The following is a 20983-nucleotide window of genomic DNA, read 5'->3' as shown; positions in this document are numbered from 1 at the left end:
TTATAACATTGGTTTTCTTTGCTCCTGTCCTGGGTTCAGACTGGAGAAGAATTGCTTTGACATATTCATTAAAAAGGCAGCTTGGGAAGAAAGGAGGCTGTTTGTTTCAATACAGGAATACAGCCACAGAAACCGAAATGAATGGCCCAAACAAAGAACCTCTATCTTTCATATTTCTGAACAAAAATACAAAGATAAATTGCTAGACAATGACGTTTGACCCATAAAAGTAATAAAAAGCTAGAATTGTTTTTTTCTTGGCATAGCTTTTCAGCATGGTCTGCACGTAGTCCAAGCAACCTTGAAGCAAAGCTGAAAAGGAACCGTGGTGCAGACGGTTCAGCACTAATCAATACAGCCTATGATAATTAAACAATAATAGCCTGAAGTAGACCCTCTGAAGATAACCTACGTTTTGTCCCCTTGCTTTCGTTTCTGGCTGTCAGACTGGATGGCTTGTGTTGCAGCTCTCTGCACAGGCGTCTGAACTGCGTGCAAAGTGTGCTGAAATTACTGGCAGTAATTAGTTTATTTAGGGAGCAATTAATTTAATGCAACTGTTTCCCTCTCCATAGATTAAAAGAGTGCTATAAGCGATAGCATCTCAAGGAGAGCAGATGCGCTATAAAAGGACCGGGGACTGATTGTTCCCATCAGTCAAGAAGGACAGAATGAGTGTCAGTGGGCTCAAACAGAAGAGAAAAATGAAGTTTGCCATTAGGAATAACTTTGGGACCACAGGCACAAGTCAGGCCAGGGAAATGAGAGCTGCAAGACGAAAGCCACGTGTCCCTATAGGCAGAGGTGCTCCGGGATGACTGCGCTCATCTCCCAGCGTTATCACAAGGAGGCTGGAGGGTGGCCTAAAAAGGGTCCCTGCCCAACACAGGAGCCCAGCAGCTTTCGTACAGCACGGGGACAGCAGCCCAGGCTGATGGCACAGGGTGCAGGTCAGCAGGGTTCTCACAGCCTCCTGAGATGTGCCCAGGGGAGCGAGGGCACTGCTCGGCTCCGCAGGGGGAAGGCAGGGGGAGAGCTGGGGCAGTTTGTGCTCCCTGGTCACAGCAGCCTGGGGACAGGGGACAGTGGTTTCAGTGCCGGGGGCTCTGGGGGTTCCCATCTGCTTGAGGGGTAACAGCGACTCAAATCGGCAGGTTTTCACCGAAGTTCTGCTCCCCAGTGCTTCTCCCTTCAGCTCGGGATCACAATAACCTTTTCCCTTTCCACCTCAAGCACTCTGTGATAACCACCCCGACACTGATGAAATCCCGTGGGTCACCCTGCTGCTGCTGGACGCACTGTGTACGGGGCCAGCACCTTCAGAGACAGCCGCGGGGGAGGACTTCTAAAGTAGCTGAGGTGGTGCTGGAAGGGACACGGAGAGATGCTGCCAAAACCAGGGGGCAAAAACCTCAGCACGGTCCCTGGTGAATGGCACACGGGACAGAGCCACATAATGTGTAAAAAGCCTTGGGATGCTTGTTGGGCTAAGTGGGGCATACGGTGGGGGTCACTCTTGTGAGGTTAACCAGGACATATGGTGGGGGTCACTCCTTTCCCCCCACACACCCCCTTGCAGGGGGAGGATGCTTTCCCTGCACCGGGGATGAAGGCACCAGGGCCAAACCCCTCCCAGGCTCTACGCAGGGACAACCGGACCCCATGAAGGGGGGGGTTCCTGATTCATTGGGGCCGAAGGAGGGGGATACAGGGGGGGTGTCTCCATCAATCTGTTCTCCACACCACAGGATGGATGGGGGAGACCTGGGGGGACCCCCCCCAGCACCTCCCGCTCGCCAGCGGCTTGCGGAGGGCGGGGATGGCGAGGGGGGAGGATGGAGGAGAAGAAAGGAGGGGGGGACCCCGCCGGCTCGCTCCGTGCTGCCGGGGCTGGGGGGGCGCAGCGCTGCTCCGCACCGCCCTCATTGGCGGCCCCGGCGGGGAGGGAGCGGCTCCCACCCCCCCGGTCCCCCCCGCACCGCCGCGGCTGCCGGCACCGGCCGTGTGCCGAGAGGGTGCCCGCCGCCCGCTCCTCCGCTCCGCACCCCGAGCTGGCCTCGGCCCGGCTTTGTTTTCTCGTGATTTTGTCTTGGTTTTGATTTTTCCCTCAGTCTCTTTATTTATTTTATTTTATTTTTTTATTTTTTATTTTTTTATTTTTTATTTTTTTATTTTTTTTTTTAACTCTTTCTTGGTTTCGTCCCCGCGTTGATGCGCTCCGAGACTTCGGGAGACGCGGTCCTCACCTGAGAGATCCGGCACGATTCCCCCCGAGCGAAGGTAATGGGGTGCGGGAGGGTGGCAGAGAGGGGATGGCACCCTGCCCCATCCTTTGCCGCGGGGGGGGGGGGGTCTTCCCTTTTTTCCCCTGTTTCCTCCTCTTCTCCCCCTTTCCTCTTCCCGGTGCATCCTAAACTGGTTTGCTGGTTAAACTGGGGTGGGACTGGGGCTGTGGGTCCCCAACAGCTAGCCCCCAGTCCTGGGGGATGCCCACAAGGAGAGCAGGCAGAGGACGAGCTCTGGCTCCAGCGCTGGGGCTGGCAGGGGATTTGGAGAGGGGTTTGAGTATTGCACAGCATCCGCTCTCCCAGAGCCCGTCTCCGTGGGGCCAGTCAAACCCGACCGCCTTAGAGCAGGATGAAAAACACCGGGGTGCTCCAGGATCAGTGCTGCTGGTTCCTACAGCATCGCCAGCCTCAAAGCCTCAGCTCTGGAGAAGGACACAAAAGCCTCTCTCAGGGCTGGGGGGGGGGGATGCCCCCACGCCGTGCCTTGGCTGGGTGCTCAGGTCGTGTCCTTCGCTCCGGGGACAGCTCGCCCTCCTTCCTGCACGTGGCGTGGGGACAAATCTGGCCTCTCTGGGCACCCCCTCTGGGCATCTCACACACAGCCAGGCAGCCAGGATGAGGGATCATTCCTGTCCGGCATCCTGGCTCTGAAGGACACAGGAACCCCCCCCCCCCCGGCACCCAGCTGAGTTTGTGATCACCCCCCGTTAAGCAGCAGAGCAGCCCCCCGAGCTCACGCACGGCGAAGAAATGCAAGGAAGGGGATGGCAAAATTATCTGGGGGCTGCTCGTAGCGGGGTTTGGGTAAGACAGCAGCTGGCTGGGGCTGAGCTCGCGGAAGCACATGGCCGTCGTTCGCTCTGCAGGATGGGGGGGCTGCGTGGGAGAGAAATCCCCCGAGGGAAGATGGCTTTTCATTTCCCCGTATCGAGTGGTTTCAGACAGGATTATTTATATTTGACATAACAGATCACCCAACTTGGAAGGCAGTGGGGGTGTGCTCGTACTCATTAAGGTAGACAGTTTTCTGACAGAATAAATTAAAGGTAAGAGAAGACTGCACTTGGAGGTTCAACAGATTGTCTTCCAGCCTGAAACGAGCGGTGAAATCAGCATAAAACCTAGGTGGTGAAGCCGTGCGCTCAGGTCTTCCATGATGGATGGCTGTCATTCAGGGAGACCCGGCTGGCATCCCGATGCTCGGGGTGCAGGCAGTGTTCCTCGGTGACCCCATTTGAGCAGCAGTGCCCAGCGTGATTGGGTTTTATTCCTCGCATCTTATGTCCTCACTGAGTAAGCATCTAAATTATAATGCTGTTAAGGGAAAAGAGTTTATGTAAATTGTGCAGAAAGCATGTGCCTGAGCTAGCCACACAGCTGTCTTTAGGTGCTTGCCCCGTTGCGATGGCATGTGAGGAACGGAGGCTTGTTTGCAGCCTTTTATGGCTGTTTTTCTTCTCAGCTGAAATTAGCAGAAAGATACATTACGGCTGTCAGTCGGTGAAAAGAGATTTTAAACACCTTAAAGAGCGTGCAGCTGTAATTAAACCGTAACCTCCTTCCTCTGCATGTCAGCGTTCCTGTGCAGAACGGTGACAAGAAGTCTTAGGAAACAGCGCTGGTGCTCAAAGGAGATAAAGAAATTCAACAAAATCCCCCCTGGGGGGACTGACGGTGATTTATCACCCTTCAATACATTGGGGTTTGCTTACGAAAGATGAGTGGATGTGAGGGGAAAGGAAGGGAACAGCATCTCTGGGCTTGTTCCTGTTTTCCGTCAGTAATGCGGATTGCTAATGCAGGTGGCTCTCCCCTGCGCGTGCCTACCTGCGCACGAAGGATGCAGACCGTGCCCAGCGCCGTGTTTACTGACTGCAGCTCCGCCACGCTCCTGTTTGCTTTCAGCAAAGCCCGGTGGACGGGTCCAGCTGAGGCCAAACCCTCACGTAGGTGGCACGAGAGCTGAGCCTGCAGGTTTGGCCACAGGGGCTCCGCCAGCCCAGAACACGTTCAGAAGTAACAGGGACCTGCGGGACACCCTGGGGCATTTTTGCACAGCCCAGGGAGCTTGGCTGGCAAAGAAACTTCTGACACTGGTCCTTGGGCTCAGCAGAACACATCCTCAGTGCTCTGCCTGGGGTTCAGTGGGGATTTTCGCAGCTGCAAGGTGTTCACCTACCTGGGAGCTTCCCATTTGGCTGTGCGGTGCCCAGCTGTGTTAGCGGCATTGTAAGGAACAGTAACAACCTTCCTGCCCATCATATTCGGGTACCTGGCTGTCGTGTTGTCATGGATATGGATTAGGACATGGCCAGCGAAGAGGTGCATGCCGCTGGCAGGGCTCCCGCGGGCACGGCTGTGATGTGACAGCCCTGGAGAAGAGCAGGGGAGGGATGGAGGAGAGGTGGCAGGTGCTGGGCTTGAACTTGCAGTTCGTTCCCGTTCTAATTTACACTTCTCCCCGTGTTGTCTGTCTCCTTCTCTCCTCGTGAGCTAATTTATTGCAGCAGGCAGGATTTGTTCACCCTTTGCCTGAGAAAAAAAGCGTATGTTCTAGCACCACAGCTTGGCAGAGGGACTAAAAATACGCCGGGTGATGGCCTCTGACCTGCTCCAGAAGTCCCAGCTGCCTTTGGATCACAGCTGGGATCAATCCAGATGAGGCTGGGAGCTCAGCACCCTCTGAGCCCTGCCAGAACAGCGCTGCACAGAGGTCAGCTGGAAAGGTTGGAGGGGAGAAAAGGTTGGAAAAGTGAAAAGTCGAAATAAGATTTTGAAGTGTCCTCGGACAGCTCGATGTGAGCCAGGAGCTGGTAGCAGCAGATCAGGGCCCCAACAGGAGGACCTGGCTCCTGTGGATGAAGCATTTCATCAGGTGTCTGCCAGAGGCAGCGTGGAGGGATGAGGAATGGGGCTGAATCAGGCCAAAATCATAAGGGCTGGCTCTGCAGAGACCAAGTGATGCGTTCCCGGGTGATGCTGCTGCTGGTGAAGACATCCGTGGGAAGGCCAGTGCGGAGATGAGGTGACAAAGCCACCGCTGGGCACAGGCAGCTCAGCCCCCGTGGCTTCCAGCTCATTTTGTGTTTGCACAAAGAGTTTGGGGCTTGGCAGTCCCAGCACAGCTGATGTCACCCCGTCCCTCGTGGCCGTGGGTTGGGATTTCTCATGGAGGGGAGCTGCTGGCACCTCCCTGGCCGTGTGCTCGTGGGGGCTGCAGGGTGGAGGCCAGCGATGAGTCAGGGGCTGGGTTTGGTTTTGCCTCACTTCAGGCAGGGTTTTAGCAGCAAACACCTGCAGTGGGTCAGGGCTGGTGCTCAGATTCATTCCCTATAACGGCACGGGATGAGCCGAGGCTTGCTCCCCAAATTTGCCACCCGGGTGGCTCAGCCCCTCCTGGCTCTCTCCAGTGCTTCTCTCCCATTTCTTACCTCCAGGACCAAAGCCACCTGCAGCGACAGGCACCAAGAATGCAGCCCTGAGCCTGCCAAGCTCAGGCTCTCCCCATCTTCTGGTACCCAGCCAGCATCGTGCAGGGGACGAGGCACGAGAAGGGACACGGGCTGGGGTCCTGCTGTACCCCTGAACCCCCAGCCCTGCCAGCCCAAGCAGCCTCTCCGTGCTCCACGGCTTTTATCGAAGGGCTGGGAACTTGTCACGTTCCCTCTGCAACAATATCTGACATTACCCAAACAACTTGCCCTTGGTGTGTTTCCAGAAATAGTTAGGCCTACAGGAGACACGGCTGACATCTGGATGCATTACCGTTGAGCTCGGAAACATTCAGCAAACAAGACAGGATCTATTGTTTAAAGGTTATTTCAAGAGACTCCGAGCGAGTTATCTGGCCGTGCACCGGGGAGAGCCTTAATGGCCCTGTGATAATTGCCTTTTTCTGAGGGCCGTTTTAGAGGAAAGTTAGCAGAAACCCAAAAGCAAGTCTGAGCCTGTGACTGGCAGGCCAGGGACCTGATCCAAGCGGAAAATGGGCAGAGATTTTGCTGTTTCCTTCAGTGCTGTCGGACCTAGCCCTGGCAGCATGTGCCTGATGTGGGAGCAGCAGGCTGGGGGGCACAGGGGGTGTAGGGGAGCCCACTGTTAGTCCTCAGTAAAAATATTTCTTGGGTCAGCACAATTGGACAGTAGGATCCACTTTAGTGGAGGGTGAGATAAAATCATCCCCGAGGCTCTGAAAAGAATAAAGTTGTGGTTTGCAGGGGGTAAGGTCAGCGCTGAGCACTGGAGATGGGGGGCAGGAGGCTCTGCAGGGTGAGGGGAGGCTGGCAGGAGGCTGCTTGGTGCCTGCTGCGGGAGATGCTCTGAGGAACACGTCTTCATGGCCCCGGTCAGTGAATAACAGCTGTATTAAAAAAGGGGAAAAAAAAAAAGGGCAAGTGAATTTTTGCAGAAGCGTAGGGCCAACTAGCTGCCCCTGCCCTCAGCCAGGTGACAAGGACTTGAGAGCACGTGGCAGAGGGGACGTGGCTCTGCTGCCACTCACTCCAGCCTCACATGGCAGAAATCTCTCCTTGGTTCTTGCCTTGGCCACGGGCAAGCAGCAGCCATTCTCGCTGGTTGTTTCACGTGCCCTGGAGAGCTGTGATGGGGAGATTGCATCCCGTCCTCCTACCTCTCACGTTCTGTTTTCCCATGAATTTTCTCTGTGGGGGATGTGGGGTGAGTGAGATGGGGGCACAAAGCCAAAGCCAGGTTGTCTCTTTACTCACCAAGCAGTTCACTGAGGTTAAAGGGGAGAATTAATGAAATTAATGAAAGGAAATGGAGCTCTCATGGGAAGAGGATGACCCAGATGGCCAGGGGATGCAACGGGTTCAGTCATCATCATGTCCCCCAGTGCTGCGCCAACTCAGGCTGCTCCAGCTGAAGCAGACCAAAAATGTCTCGAGATTCAGAGGCTGCCACAAGCCCCAGAAGGAAAATGTCCTGGAGTTTCTTGTAGCAGGTGACACAGGGAGGCCATCCAGGCTGGTGTTTGCTGTGAGTGTGCCCAGGCGTGTCAGGAGACAGGAGCTCACAGGCACGGACCAGACGAGTCCCCGAAGCGGCCGCTTTCCAGTGTGCAAGCTGCAGCTCTGCTAAGCCACCTGCTTAGAGGCAAAAACAACCTACCTGCAAAGTGCCTGGCTCATTTTCATTCCCGATATTCCACCTTTTCTCCCCTAGGTTGCTTGCCCTTTTCCCCCAGGAACACCAAGTATTTTCTGAGGTGCCTGGCAAGGACAGAGCTCGTGCTCTGAATTCCCCAAGCGCTTCCCCTTTGCGCACAGGGAGCTGCCTTTGCTGTGCATTTATGGCTGGCTCCCCTTTGCTCTCAGTATGGATTTGGCTCTGCTTCAAGATCTGTCGTGGGCTTTCCTGCCCAAGCTCTGGCAAACCATGAACTCTCTCTTTTTTTTTTTTTTTTTTTTTTTTTTTCTTTCTGTTTCTGGTGTCTCCCTTTACAGCCAGGCTGCAAACCGCTGCGTGCAGGGAGTCTCCCCTTTGCTGGCTGCCTGTTGGGCCTGGCATGCCCCTGCAGACGATGCTGCACATCATTATTCCTGGCTTTCCACCCTTCCTTGGGCCTGGCATCCACTGTCCAAGGTGCAGATGCTGGGGCTCTGCCCGCCAGCACCCGCTGCGCCCTGCGAGCCCCGTGCATCCCTCTAGCGGCAGCCAGCACGTTGATGCTGTTAAGGGCTGGGTAATATGGAAAGGGCAGGCTGCCTTAGGAAAAACCCGGCCAGCTCTTCAATATTTAGGTTGATGGACAGTCAGCAGCGGCTCTCCTTTGATGTCAGTAATTGCTGCAATTTGACTTCGCTGCAACTTCAGCTGTAGAAATCATTCGCTGTACAATAGCGGGCATGTTGCCACTCTGCAGTTAACAAAATATACGTGTGTTACATGGCAAGATACTATGCTTTTTGTGGAAATGCAAGCTAGGCTCCCTCTGGGGAAAAAATACAGTATTAATGCTGCCAGAGACTCGGCTCTGAGGAAGGGCTTCGGCACCCCAGCTGCTGGAGCAACCCGGGAGATGCGTGGCCTTGAGGGCAATTGCCCTCGAGCTTGGCCAAAAACCCTCGAGCTTGGCCAATTTCCCTCCCTTTGCAGGGATCTCAGTTATAAAGCTCTCGTGTGGCAGGAAAAGGATCTCTCTTATTCTGATCGGTGTTGCTTGCCAGGTAGCTAAGCCCTGGAAAGATTAGCGAGGGGACCTGGGGGAAAAGAGCCGTGCTGTGGGAGTGGGAGCAGGGGTAGGAACGGGAGGATAAGAAATGTTGATTGGGGTTTGCAATTAGGCAAATATTGAGGTTAGGTTGTCACTTTGGTGTTATTTATTTTATTGTACCCGGAGGACTGAGCTCTGGGGTGCAGGAAGGGGTGCTGGCGTGGCTCAGCTCACTGCAGCGGGGGCAGAAGCCCCCAAGGTACCCAGCACTTCGCACACACAAAACCACCATGCCTAAATCCAGGTGCTCGAAGTGCCAGGGGTGCCTCCTGGCAGGGCTGCAGCCAGGATTTCCCCAGGGGCAGCATCTCCTGGCTGTCTTCAGCTCCTGAGCATGGCTGAACCTGGCTGCTCTTTGCAGTGGACGCCTGTCTGTGTCCCCCCTGGCTGGCGTTGGATGTCCCATCCCATGGGCAGGCTTATTCCCCTGGGATAAAGACAAGGATAATATTTATTCAATTAATATTAGACAGCTCCAGCTTGCTTTTTTTTTTTTTTTTTTTTTTTTTTTTTTTTCTGATTTGCGACAGTTTAGCATTGCTGGCTTCCCAAGAGTTATTCCCAGTTCTCACGGTGGCTCGTGGGAGCAGACTCAGCCCACAGAAAATGGGGTTTTCTTGGTGGCGCATATTTTCCCTTGAGTTTCTGGCATCGTAGTTTTGTTTTTGTTTTATTTTTAAATAAAACAGAATAGGTTATAGAAAACACAAGACTATAATACCAGATTCTGAGAAACCAAGTACTAATCTTACTTGCTGCCTGGTTACTTTTGTAAATATTATGATATATTGTTGACTGGTAGGATTGGCAGACAAAGGGCAAGTCTTAAAATATTGTCTGACTTGATTGAAAGCAAATAAAAAACATAAATATTACTGGCTTGTGGCAGTGCTACTGACTGCAGAGGATTAGAGTTGCCCAGACTCAGAAATGTGTAAACCTTCAAATACTGAAATGTTCTTGCTGTAACCAGTGCTTGGGTTTTCCTCAAAAAGAGATTTCCGAAAATGAATACAGATGAGAGCATTTACAGGAACCTTAAAAGAAAAAACGCTTTGTGTGACACGAATGCTAACATCGTAGTGTGAATAACACGACGTTGCCCAATTTCATGATATCCCAGCTAAACCAACCTGAAGCAGAACTGAAGCATCCTGCGAGTGCAGAAGAAATCCCCGACATGGAGCAGCCGTAGGCAAACCTTCGCACTTGGAGCCCTGCGCTGATCAGCACGTGGCCCAGGGCTGCTGTGTTTTACCAGACAACGACAGGCTGGGGCTGCAGACAGCAGTGAGAGCATTTCTGACTCCCAAAGGAGCCCTGTGGTCAGTCTAACCCTGTGAGGGGCATCTCCCACAGGCAGCGCTCCACCGCATGCCAGGCACCTGCGTGTCAATGAGCTCCGGTCTCCCAGGCAGGGGCAGTGGCACACGCCTGCAGGTTTGGGTTTTGTAAAGCTTAAACTTCTCTGTTATACAGCTTTATGCATGGTTTACTATTGGGGTGGGCTGTTAAATAAGCACTTGTTGTGATACTACCATGGCTGGGGTGGCATTTAGGTAGCGCAGGAAATCAGAGAATGAAAAGTTTTGTTATTGCTGTCATTAGTTCCCAATTCGTCCCAACTGAGCTATTAGCTCTGGGGTGGAAAGAACTATTTAGCAATACCTCATTCCTTCTTCCCAACGAGTTCCAGCTAACTTGTTCAAGTGTAGCAAGCTTTCTCAGTGCTTGAATGAGGAAAGGTGAAATTCGGGTAGGGTTTGGAAGCTGGAGGGGGGCAGTGATGGGTGCGAGCCTCCTCCTGCTTGGCCCGAGTGGATGGATTCCTGCATGCACGTCCTCATGGGGCTGCTGTAACCCAAACCCCCAAGCACAGAGCATCCCAGGGGAGGCATGGCTGCTGTTGGTACCCAGCCAGACTGCCCCTAAGCAGGGCCAGGGGATGGGAGCCATGCAGAGGCTTTGTCGCTCAGGGCAGACTGGTGATTCAGAGTGCTGGTCTAAGGCTTGGCTTTTAAAGAGGAGATATTTGGCATTTTCCGGTGCTTTAGGGTGCCACAAATCAGGCCTAATTTAAGTGAGGAAGGCAGGAACTGCAGACTGCCGGGGCGCTGATTTGCTGCAGATACGAGGAGCAACGAGGCTGCAACACCCAGGCACCAAGCAGCTGGAGCATCCTGCCCCATCCCTACCCCGAGGAGGGAGAATATGAAGGGCCTGTGGGCTTGGGAACAAGCCTCTCCCAGTCAGCCTATGCCAGCGGTATTGCTCCTCTGACCCTGGGGGACACAGCGAGAGGATGAGTGAGCCGTGAGGGGGGAGCACAAAGCAGCACATCGCTCCCCGGGGCCTCTCCAGCATCACGGAGTCATTTCAAAGGCAGTGGCTGCGTCGTCCTGATGCTGATGCTAGGCAAAAAAGATACACCAAGGCATGTGTTTTGGTTCCTGAAAGATGCCATCCCTGGGAACAGTCGATATTTCAAACATTTGATCTCAGCAGCTCTGCTAAGCCCACGTGTTTCTAAGTGGAACAATTTGTGTGAAGGTTTTTCTCTCTCTCTTTATTCGGCTAATGATGGTTTTCAGCTGAGCTGTATGAATTACTTTATCTTTTCCTCCTTTTTGCTTGTGCTTGTTTTGTTGTGGTGGGTTTCTCTCCCTTTGAGTTAAACCTTTCCTTCTCTGATCTCTCAGGAAAAGCTGTAACAGAAGCAAGGTGAGGGAGAAAAGGGAAATTTACTGGAAATGTTTCAGTAAAGTTGCCGAGAGTCTGAAAACTGATGGCCCCTATTAATTTCCCTGATGCAGCAATGATAAATCCTTATAAAAATAAATAAATGAGAGCATAAGGAGACTTTAAGGAAACTCCTGGTCACAAGCAATGAGGAAACCCATTGCTCCTTGTTCATCATCAACCTCTGCATCCCTCGCCATGAAGCGTGGTGCTGGCACCAGCCCTGGGGGCTCAATGCCACCTGCAAAGGAACTCAGACCCCACACAAGTGTTGGGTGAGGCAGATGCAGGGTGAGCAGCAGCCCTCAGCATTCAGATGTGTTTCCAAAAGCTCTTCGCTCCTCCACTTATTTATTCATGCACCGTGCTAACTTGCCGGGCTGGAGTGGGAAAAAAACACCCTGCTTGCTTTTCCTTGCATGGGTTGAACCTGAGCCTCTGTGAGAGTGATGTAAAGCTGTAGCTATGGAAACTCCCTACCCTTTTTATGATTATATTTTTTTTTAAAGGCAGAAAGGTGTATCTCTTCCGAGATCCCAGGCAGGGCTGCGTGGGTGTTCAGGCAGCCCTGAGGGCCCATCCCTGGCTGCTGCTGGCTCCTCTGGGCAGCCAAGATGGGTTTACTTCAAATGTGATGACCAGGAGAGACCTAGGGACCCGTTCCCATCATAATATCCTAAATAGGGAAACAAACAAACAAACAAACAAAAACAAAAACAAAAACAAACAAACAAACAGAAAAAAACACATTCCTGCAGCTAGATGTGGGACTCTCCCTGGAGCTCTCAGCTCACTTAGTGAGCACCAAAGGAAATGGTGCTTCCTGCTGCTTCCACCCCGTTCTTGCTGGGTCCCTGAATCCCAAGCAAATGAGGCAGAATTGGGCAGCTCCCAAATATTCACTCTGCCCAAGATCTGTGTCCACAGGGGTCCTGGGTGAGGTGGGGGCTCATCCTCCCCAGCACAAGCACCAGGGTGTGGAAGGAGCATGGAGCTGCCCCCAGCTCAGTGCCTGGCCTGGGGGAAGCCACCGTGGGCTGGAAATGCAACCCGGCCTCGAAGGCAGAACCTCAACCAGCCCAGGTCTCGGTTTGCCTGCCTGTGAAATGGGTATAAGTACAGCTAGGCTTTGACTCTCAGGCCTGGCACTCCTTTGTTGGCCATGAGGAAGGGTTGGGAGGCCTGGCCTCAAGCAGGGCTTTGGCTGAAGTGTCGCACGAAGGCCGAATTCGCAGCTGGGGCTGGCTGTGGTTATCTGAGGCAAACACCAGCACACAGTGTCCCTAACAGCGTGGGGCTGACTCTGTCCATCTCAGCAAGCCAGCTGCTCCAACGCCTCCCCGTAAGGCCAAGGCTCCATGCAGGGCCAGAGCCACCAGATGCCCCCAACTGCAGCAGTTTTTGTGGGGACAGCCACCATGAGGTGCTGCTCCTGTGGATTTGTAGGGCCACCAGGGTACCAGGACCTCACCATCCCCCATTGTGGTTCCACTGACCCACCACAGCCTTGTCCCCAGGATCAGGACAGGGGGATGGAGGCTCCCTGACCCATCTCAGCTCCAGCATCAGTGTCCTGGGGCCAGAAGACTTCCTCAGGAGCCCCGTGGGGATTTTTTGCCCTTGTCCTCTGCAGCAGCACCAGCCACCTGGTAAAACATCCTCTGGTCCTCAGGTGTCGTCCCCTGCCCACAGCATCAGGCTCTCAGGGCAGCAGCTGCTCTTTGCTGTACTTAAAAGCCTTCAAAATCCAAGTGAAAGGAGCAATATTGGGAAGCACTGCTCTTCCAGGAGGACAAACGCCCCCTTTTCTGCCTTTGCTGCACCATTTCAGCAGAGCTCTCTGACAACTGGGTCTTTGTGATCTTTCAGCCCCTGCTCGGCAGACTGCCCCTTGCTGGGTGGTGATGGAGATCCCTGCGTGGACAGGGAAAAGTACAAATCAAGGCCAAGATTTGTGGTGAGGAGAAGTCTCCTTGGGGGGTGTGTCCCTACCCCAGACTTATTTCCCACTTAGCAGTGATTGCGGCTTATCTCAAGCTGCTAATACCAAAAAAAACCCTGCTCTCTCTCATGCTAATATCTCGGGCTGACTAAACCATAATTCAAGAGGAGATTAAATGATGCAGGGTGGAAAGACAGCCTGTCTTGCGTTTTTTTTTTTTTGTTTTTTTTTTTGCTTTTTTTTTTTTTTTTTAAGGAGTTTAGGCTGCTTAAGAGTGTTTTGGATGACGGCCTGCTTTCCAGCTGGCGCATGGAAATAATTCCTGGTACTTATGCAGATTGAGATTGTTTGGGCTGGAACAGGTGGAAATGTGGAGAGCAGACATCTCTGGTGTGGTCTGGTAGCAGCTCCCATCACCTCCGCACAGGTTCCTTTTTTTTTTTTCTTTTCAATCTGTCCTGATGTTTGCACAGGGCCCTTGTAGGGCTGCAGCAGGGCTGCTTTCAGCAGTCTGGTCCCCTCCTGCTCCCAGCTGTGCTCTCTGCAGTTTTCCAGAGGGTCAGAGGGATGAAACAGGGTGAATGTACCTTGCTCTATTCCAGGCAATGCTGAAGCATCCACAGACTCCTTTCCTGGTCCCTTTGGGATGGTCCCAGGGCACTGGAAGAAGGACGTTCCTATGGCACTGTCCAGTGTTCCCCCCATCCCTCCCCAGCAGCACTGCTGCCTTCCTTTTAGCATCTGCACTCACTTAAATTCATGCCTGGAGTTGTGCTTAGTAAGCCTCAATGCCGCTTTGATGAGCTGTGCAAATATTATTTTTCATTAGGAGTGATTAGGTTGTATTAAACGACATTATTGCCTCATTATTGCAGTGCACATATTCCCTCTCGCTCCATGCTGAGGCTGGCATCCCCTAAATCGAATCCCTTTGAAGGCAGCCTGCTGGAGTGTGCTGAGCATTCAGAAGGCTCACTAAGAGCTGATGTCCCTTTTAAATATGAATAATGGTAATTAGTGTGTGTGGGGGGGGATCCCTGATTGTCCCACGAATCTGTGATTCTTTTAAGCCTTTCTGTGATACTAGATTCAGAAAAAAAAAAAAAAAATCGGAGTGGCTGTCGCTGTGTGATGTCCCTGACAAGCTGTCTGGGCATCCTCTGCTGGGTTTTGCTCTCTCTGAGCTGTTCCAGCACAGGAGCACAGCCCGGCTGCTCTGGTGCTGCCGCCTGCGGGGACGCGCGCCCGCCGCGTCCGCAGCATATGGAGGAGTCTCATATAGCTTGTCAGAAAAGCAGCGGCTTCTCTCTGGGTCTTTGGTCTGCCATATAATATTTAATAGAGCACTATGGGCTATAAAATTGCGTGGAATGATAAAAAGAGCAGACAGAAGGACTGGTGACATTTCACAGTGTGACATTTGACAGTCCCCATTGCCTGGCCGTCCACGCTGCTCCGGGAGCATTTCTGGTTGGGAAGGAGCAGAGCAGAGAGGATCGATCCTAGGGCATGGAACAGCTTACCTGGGGTTATGATCCATGCAACCTGCCCATATTGCCCTAGTGTTCATCCTGCATCAGCCTGATGTACCTTGAGGCTTGCCTCATTGCCAGGGGAAGCTAAAACCAGCAGGAGGGAGCATTGGACCGGCTTCTGAGCAGAGAGAGGGCTCTGTTTTTCTCCACAAGCTCCCGCTATCTTTCTGGAGCTGTGGCCTCAGAGCAGAGGCATTTTCCTCCTGCCCTCCCTGTCCCCAGCAGCCATGGTCCCCGGTCGTGCTGAGCCCGATGGCCCTGGGATGCTCTTCTGCAGAGCTCAGCACTGCGCCAGCAGGAGCCTGGCAGCTGAAGCATTGATTAGGAACCAGCTATTGATCACCTCCTCCATGGATTGTTTCCGGTCTGGATGTCAGCAGGAGCTTGGGGGATGCTTGAGGAGGGCTGGGACTGAAGCCAGCCGGGTCCCTGCAGACCTAGCCGAGCTGCGGGCTACCTCTGGAGGGGGGTCAGTGGCCTCGGTGAGTGGCTTCGAGGCAGGCAACAGCAATAAGGACAGTAGAAAGGGGCAAGCACTTCCAGGTGGGTGTGAGGTTTGGTTGCTTCCCATTCTGATGGGGTGTAAAAGCTCCCGGCTGTGTTACTGCCCATGCAGGCCAGCTGTCAGTGCAGAGCACCAGCCCCCAGGCCAGCGGTGCTGCCGTCATGGGGATGAGAGAGAGAAAAAGCACAGAGCAGTGCCGCAGCCCCACTGCCTGGAGTGGGTTTCAGCCGGGAAGCCTCGTCCTGTGCCCGTGTTCCTGGCAGCTGCCCTGCCTGCCAGCTCCCTGAGTGCAAACCTCCTGCTGGCACGCTGCCCTGCTGCTCCTCGAGCCCGGCCCTTGTTCATTGACTGGGCAGGGTTACAGCCGCTGGGAGAAACGCCGCAACACGGCTCTATTTGCCACCAAATGGGTTTGGGCTCCTCATTCATTTGCTGCCTTCCCACCACCCGTGCTGGAGGCTGCTTGCTGGGCTTCCCCTCCTGCTGGTTGCTTTGGGGTTTACCCTCTGGCAGAGCGCTGGCACCGAGAGGCCAGAGCAGGCCAGGTTCCCCCAGAACACTGCAGCGTCAAGGGCTCAGATCCAGTCTCCCCTTCCCAAAGCAGTTCATTACATGGAGATGTCTTTCTAACCTCTGGGCCAAGTTCCTGGGTCACAGATGCTGCCTGCACCTGGCTGCAGGGTGTAAAGCAGCAGCAAGAAGTTCTGGGAAGCTGCAGCTCGGGCATCCTGCACGCCTCGTGTGCTCTCCCATTGCCCTTTTTCTAATTGCTGGGCTGTTTTCCTTTCTTCTGAAGCGGGGCTTGATCAGAAGCATGGCATCAGGTGTAGCTGTGCATGGAAGAGCTGAGAAAAGGCCTGGAAGCCTTCGTGGGCTGGATGTGTGGCCTCTGGCTGCAGGTCCCAGGGCTGGCAGGGGATGCACGGAGCGCTGCTACTGTAGGACAAGCTGTGGCCACAGCTCTTTGCTCTAAAGCACGGTCTCCTGGGGCAGGCAGAGCTTTGGTGGGACCAGCACACTGACCAGGCTCAATTTTTGGTCTTTTCTATTAATGTACTTCCAGCTAGTGCAAAAGGCCTTGGGGTGACTATGTTGCCATGGGATGGGATGAGGTAGGTGGAGGCCCTGTTCATCTAGCAGTCCAGTCTGAAGGTTTTTCTTACACCTGCAAATGCCAGAAGCTGGTTTAACTGGCACCTGAAGGTCTCTTACAGAAACCTCAGCCTCATCTCAGCCACCACCAGGCAGGGTCTGGCTGGTCTTCAGGAGCCTGCCGTGGCTGGAGGGCTCCAGCACCTGGAGCAAGGGAAGGAGCCACCAAACCAGGGCTAGAATTGCTGGGAGCTCTGCTCGTGTCCTCTCCAGGCTGTGAGGAACAAAGTCCACTTGCTCATGTTTTAGGCTTTCCAGCTGCTGCAGGGCTGATGCCATCCAGACCCTTCGAGCTGCAGCCGTAGCAAAACCAGGCAAGCAGCACAGGACGGTGCCTAAACCAAAGCAGCTCAGCCAGGAGCAGCCCAAAACAGCTGTGCAGAGAAATACCTTCAGCTTTTCGGGTGTTCGGGCGTCCTTGGTAGCTCGAGGGCTCCTCACATTACCCAGGGGGAAGGCAGGAGCCAAGTGGCCGTGGGACGCGCCTGCTGGTTCCTGCGCTCCTCCTAGCAGGGCTCCTGCATACCTCCCCCGAGCCCACAGCGGAGCTGCAAAGCACTTCCTTTTACCAAGATATTTATTACTAAATATATGAATCTGTGAGCCTGCGGAGCGTGAAATTAGGAACAAATGTAAAAAGGAGGTCTAGACAGGAATTGTTCTGCTTATGGGCTTTTCCCCCCTCTTCCTTTGCACGCTGGAGAGTTTAGTGCTTCCAGGTACCCAGCTTTAATCAGACAAGTATGTTACGGGAGGGAAAAAGTGAGATGCAAAAGGTCTGGCTCTGTGTCGAGTGGTGGCTGTGAGTGGCACATCTGGCCGACCATGGTGGCACCAGTGGGGAGGGAAGCAGGGCACATCGCTTCGTGCTCCCCTTGCTTGCCCCAGGGCACCCATTTAATGGAAACGGGAGCAGCGCAGGCGCAGGGGCACCCAGCACGGCCCTAAATCCCTTTCTGAGCAGGCGTTCCCAAATCCCTAATGCAGTTTGGGAGGACACTTCCTGGCTGTGTCCCCCTGAGCTGCCACAGAACATTTTGCCCCAGGGATGAGGGCAGGATTCGGCCCCACACTTGCCCCGTGGCTGTGCAGTATGAGAAGCTCTCACGTTGCACAGTGGTGGTATAAATCCTACAGCCCCGCTCAGCAGCGACATAAAATGTGATACTGCTTTATCCATTCAGCACTTACCCAACTTTAGCAGGACATTAAGCGCCTGAAAATATGCCGCAGATTTATTTTCTTTGGAAGCAGGTTAAATCCCTGACAGATACGGTTGCTTTTCCTCGGGTGCTGAAGCAATTTGGGTTTGGGGTGGCTGTTTTTTAGGTGTTTCTTTTTTTTTTTTTTTTTTTTTTTTTTTTTTTTTTGCTTTAACCTGATCTCACGAGCTGGAGGCCAGCTTTGTTAAAGCGCTTGTCGGGTAGGTGGTCAGAGTTCACTCTCTCTGTTAATTTATGGTGGTGATCCTGTTCCCAGCTCCACTCTCGTGGCACTGAGGGGCTGCTGGGGCTGTGCAGTGATGCCGGTGTTGGTGCATGAGGTGTGTGCAGGCAGCAGTGCTGCTCCTCACATCCCCCCCCAGGGCAGAGCTCAGTCTTGTTCTGCACGGCTGGAGGGAATTTCAAGCCTCTGCTGAGCTCCTGGGGCAAGGATGCTCAGTGCAAGACCTGCACCAGTATTGCAGGGCTCGGGTTTGTCTCACACCGCATGATGCACATCATCTGCTCAGCACAGGGTTGGGGACCTTACACATTTTACCATGCTAGCACCCAAATTCCCCTAAGGGCACTGTGGGGAGAGGCGGCTGCTGTTGCTACCCTGAGAAACAAGCAAGTGGCTTGACCACAGCATCCCCATGATGGTCAGCACGCTTGGTTTGGGTGCCCAGGGCTCTCAGAAGCACCGTCCCGGGTACCCCCGTGCTCCCCCAACACTTCATCTTACCCAAAATGAGGCACAGAGCTCGGTCCCTGCTGCGCCAGGCGGATCCACCCCATACCGCAGCTCGCTGCTTTGGGAGGGGAGAGGAGAGCGCCTGTCCCTGCAGTCGTTAAAGGCTCACTTAGCAGTTCCAGTTATTCCAAATTAAAATACCACATTGTTTTCATGGGGAAAATGGATTATAGGCTCAGAGAAAAAATGTGCACAGCTCAACCTCACCCCCCCCCCCCCTTACTGCGATGCTGCTCCTGAAGCTCTGCGCTCCCGGCAGGAGCCGTGCCAGGTCTCTGTCCCCAGCACAGGGCACGGAGGGCACCGGGGGGGCTGTGAGCTCATGGCCAAGCCCCGTGCTGGCACCGGGCAGGATTTACTTCCCTTTATCCACCTCCTGCATTCAGAGCAGCCTGCTGGTACCCAGAACAGATCTGGGGGTGCTGTGCACCCCGTGGCACCCTGCTCGGCTGGCTGATGGGGCAGCTTACTGGTGGCTGCTGCTTCCCTCATCATCACAGGATGGGACTTTCACTGTAGGACCATTTGTGTGAGTCCCATAGGGTCCCAGCACCCCCGTTCACCCCCCCATCGAGGTGTGCTGTCGCTGCAGCTCAATTATTCGGCACACCTGCGGGGTGCACTAACACTCAGTAAATCTCTCCCCTCACTGCACCAGGCTTTTTCCATCCTCTCCCACCTGCCAGGTGGCATTTAGAGGGGCCGAGGGCTCCCCTGATGGCTTTCCCAGTGCTGGCACCCGGCCTGATCCTGCCCTCACCCCTCTACAAAGGCACAGCATCCCCCCCCCAGGCTGGCAGCACCGCACCCCAGCACCCCGTGTGCTCTGTGTTGCAGGCTGTTAATGGAGAAGAGGGCGAATGACAGCCGGGACCGTGGTCATCACAGGTGGAATATTAGCGACTGTCATTTTACTTTGTATCATCGCTGTCCTCTGCTACTGTAGGCTCCAGGTAAGGCTGGGGATGTGGCATCACGGGGACGGGGCAGGGCACGGGGATGGAGACAGGGTAGGGCACCGTAATGGGGACGGGGCAGGACACCAAAATGGGGATGGGGCAGGGCACTGTGATGGGGATGGGGCAGGAAACCAAAACGGGGATGGGGCAGGGCAGCATGATAGGGACGGGGCAGGACAGGGGGGTCCCCGTGCCCGATCCCACCTCCCTAGCGCGTGGCGACGCGGTGGTGGCACCGGGACCCCAGCTGAGCCCCGTCCCGTTCCAGTACTACTGCTGCAAGAAGGATGAGTCCGAGGAGGACGAGGAGGAGCCCGACTTCGCCGTGCACTCCCACATCCCTCCGCTCCACTGCAACCGCAACGTAGTGCTGACCAACGGCCCATCCCTCTACGCCTCCTCGCCCTTCAGCAAGAAGGCGACGCCGAGCCGGAGCGGCTGCCCCGGCTGCGGGCAGTATGAGCCCCCCACCTTCTTCCTGCAGGAGCCCCCCGAGGAGCTGCACAACGGGGGGGACCGGGTCAGCTACCAAACCGTCAGCCAGGAAGACCTGGAGCTGCCAGTGAGCGTGGGCAACCTGCAGGCACTCAACCCCAACCGGCTCTCGGCCATGCGGGAAGCCTTCTCCCGCAGCCGCAGCATCAGCACCGACGTGTGAGGCAGCCTCGCGCCTTCCCGAGGACTTTTTAAAACCCACAGAATAGTTTTAAAGAAAAAAAATAAATAGGGCTTGGGGGGATTTTGAATGTATTGCTGCGTTCTGTAGGCAGAGACGTGGTAAATTGCAACATTTACCAAAAAGGGGGTGAGCGAGGGTGAGGACGGTTGCAGCGGGGACACGAGGTTTTCTAGTGCTGCTTTGCATTTTTGTTTTTCTTTTATAAAGAGGATTTTGATATTGTGCAGCCTTTTATACAGAGTAAATGCCCCTCCTCCACGTCAGACGGGAGCACTGAGTGTCGGGCAGGCGACGGGCGCAGGGGTGGCTGCAAAATGCCTCGTGCTGCGAGCCAGGGGGCACCCACTGCTGCTCCCCGGGGACACCCAGCACCCACGGGGTCCTGGCTCTAGTGTGCAAACACACTTGTGCACACACACAGCATGGTCCCCTGGCAAAGCAGGGCTCCTGTTGCCCACCCCTCCACCACCCCATCCTGCACCACTCCGTGCTGCAGCCATGCACACGTGCGCACCCATCCTGTCCCGGTGCCTGCACCCTCTCGCTGCCCCCCTTGGCCATTTCTCCCCAGATTGCAGCCGTGAGACCCTCAGGGGCTGGGGGCAGCGGGTGCAGAGCTTGTCTGAGCCCGATGGAGCCGGGCTGGGTGGGTTTGCAAGCGCACAGACACGCGGCTGCGCTGCCGGGTGGGAGCAATGCACAGAACGCTTCCAGATGGAGGGACGACCCAGAGCTGCCCTCCCCAAATAACCAGCCTGCCCCCAACAAATAACGCCATATGCTACTTCTAATCTAGGGAGCTGAGTGCTGGGAGAGCAAGAGAGTGGCCGCGTATGTGTGTGTACGCCCCTGCGTGCACATTTTTACATGCTTTTTTATTATTAAAAAAAAAAAAAAAAAAAAAAGTTAAAAATAAATTTAATTAAATATATATATATATATTAAAAAAAATACAAAAACACCCACGAAACTTTCTCCCCTCCCAGGGATGTG

At 54.3% G+C, this 20983-nt stretch overlaps 1 protein-coding gene across 1 annotated transcript; it reads left to right on the top strand.

The window, feature by feature from the left end:
* The first annotated feature begins 2196 nt into the window (after window positions 1-2196).
* Window positions 2197-20299, top strand: FAM163B (family with sequence similarity 163 member B). The gene is made up of 3 exons (XM_032200379.1): window positions 2197-2280; window positions 19190-19305; window positions 19580-20299. The coding sequence occupies exons 2-3, from the start codon at window positions 19213-19215 to the stop codon at window positions 19967-19969; spliced, it is 483 nt and encodes a 160-aa protein (XP_032056270.1). The 5' UTR covers window positions 2197-2280; window positions 19190-19212; the 3' UTR covers window positions 19970-20299.
* Window positions 20300-20983: the final 684 nt, after the last annotated feature.

This window comes from Aythya fuligula, chromosome 19, assembly GCF_009819795.1.
Source record: "Aythya fuligula isolate bAytFul2 chromosome 19, bAytFul2.pri, whole genome shotgun sequence".
NCBI classification, from domain to species: Eukaryota; Metazoa; Chordata; class Aves; order Anseriformes; family Anatidae; genus Aythya; species Aythya fuligula.
This window is presented reverse-complemented; position numbering and strand designations above follow the sequence as displayed.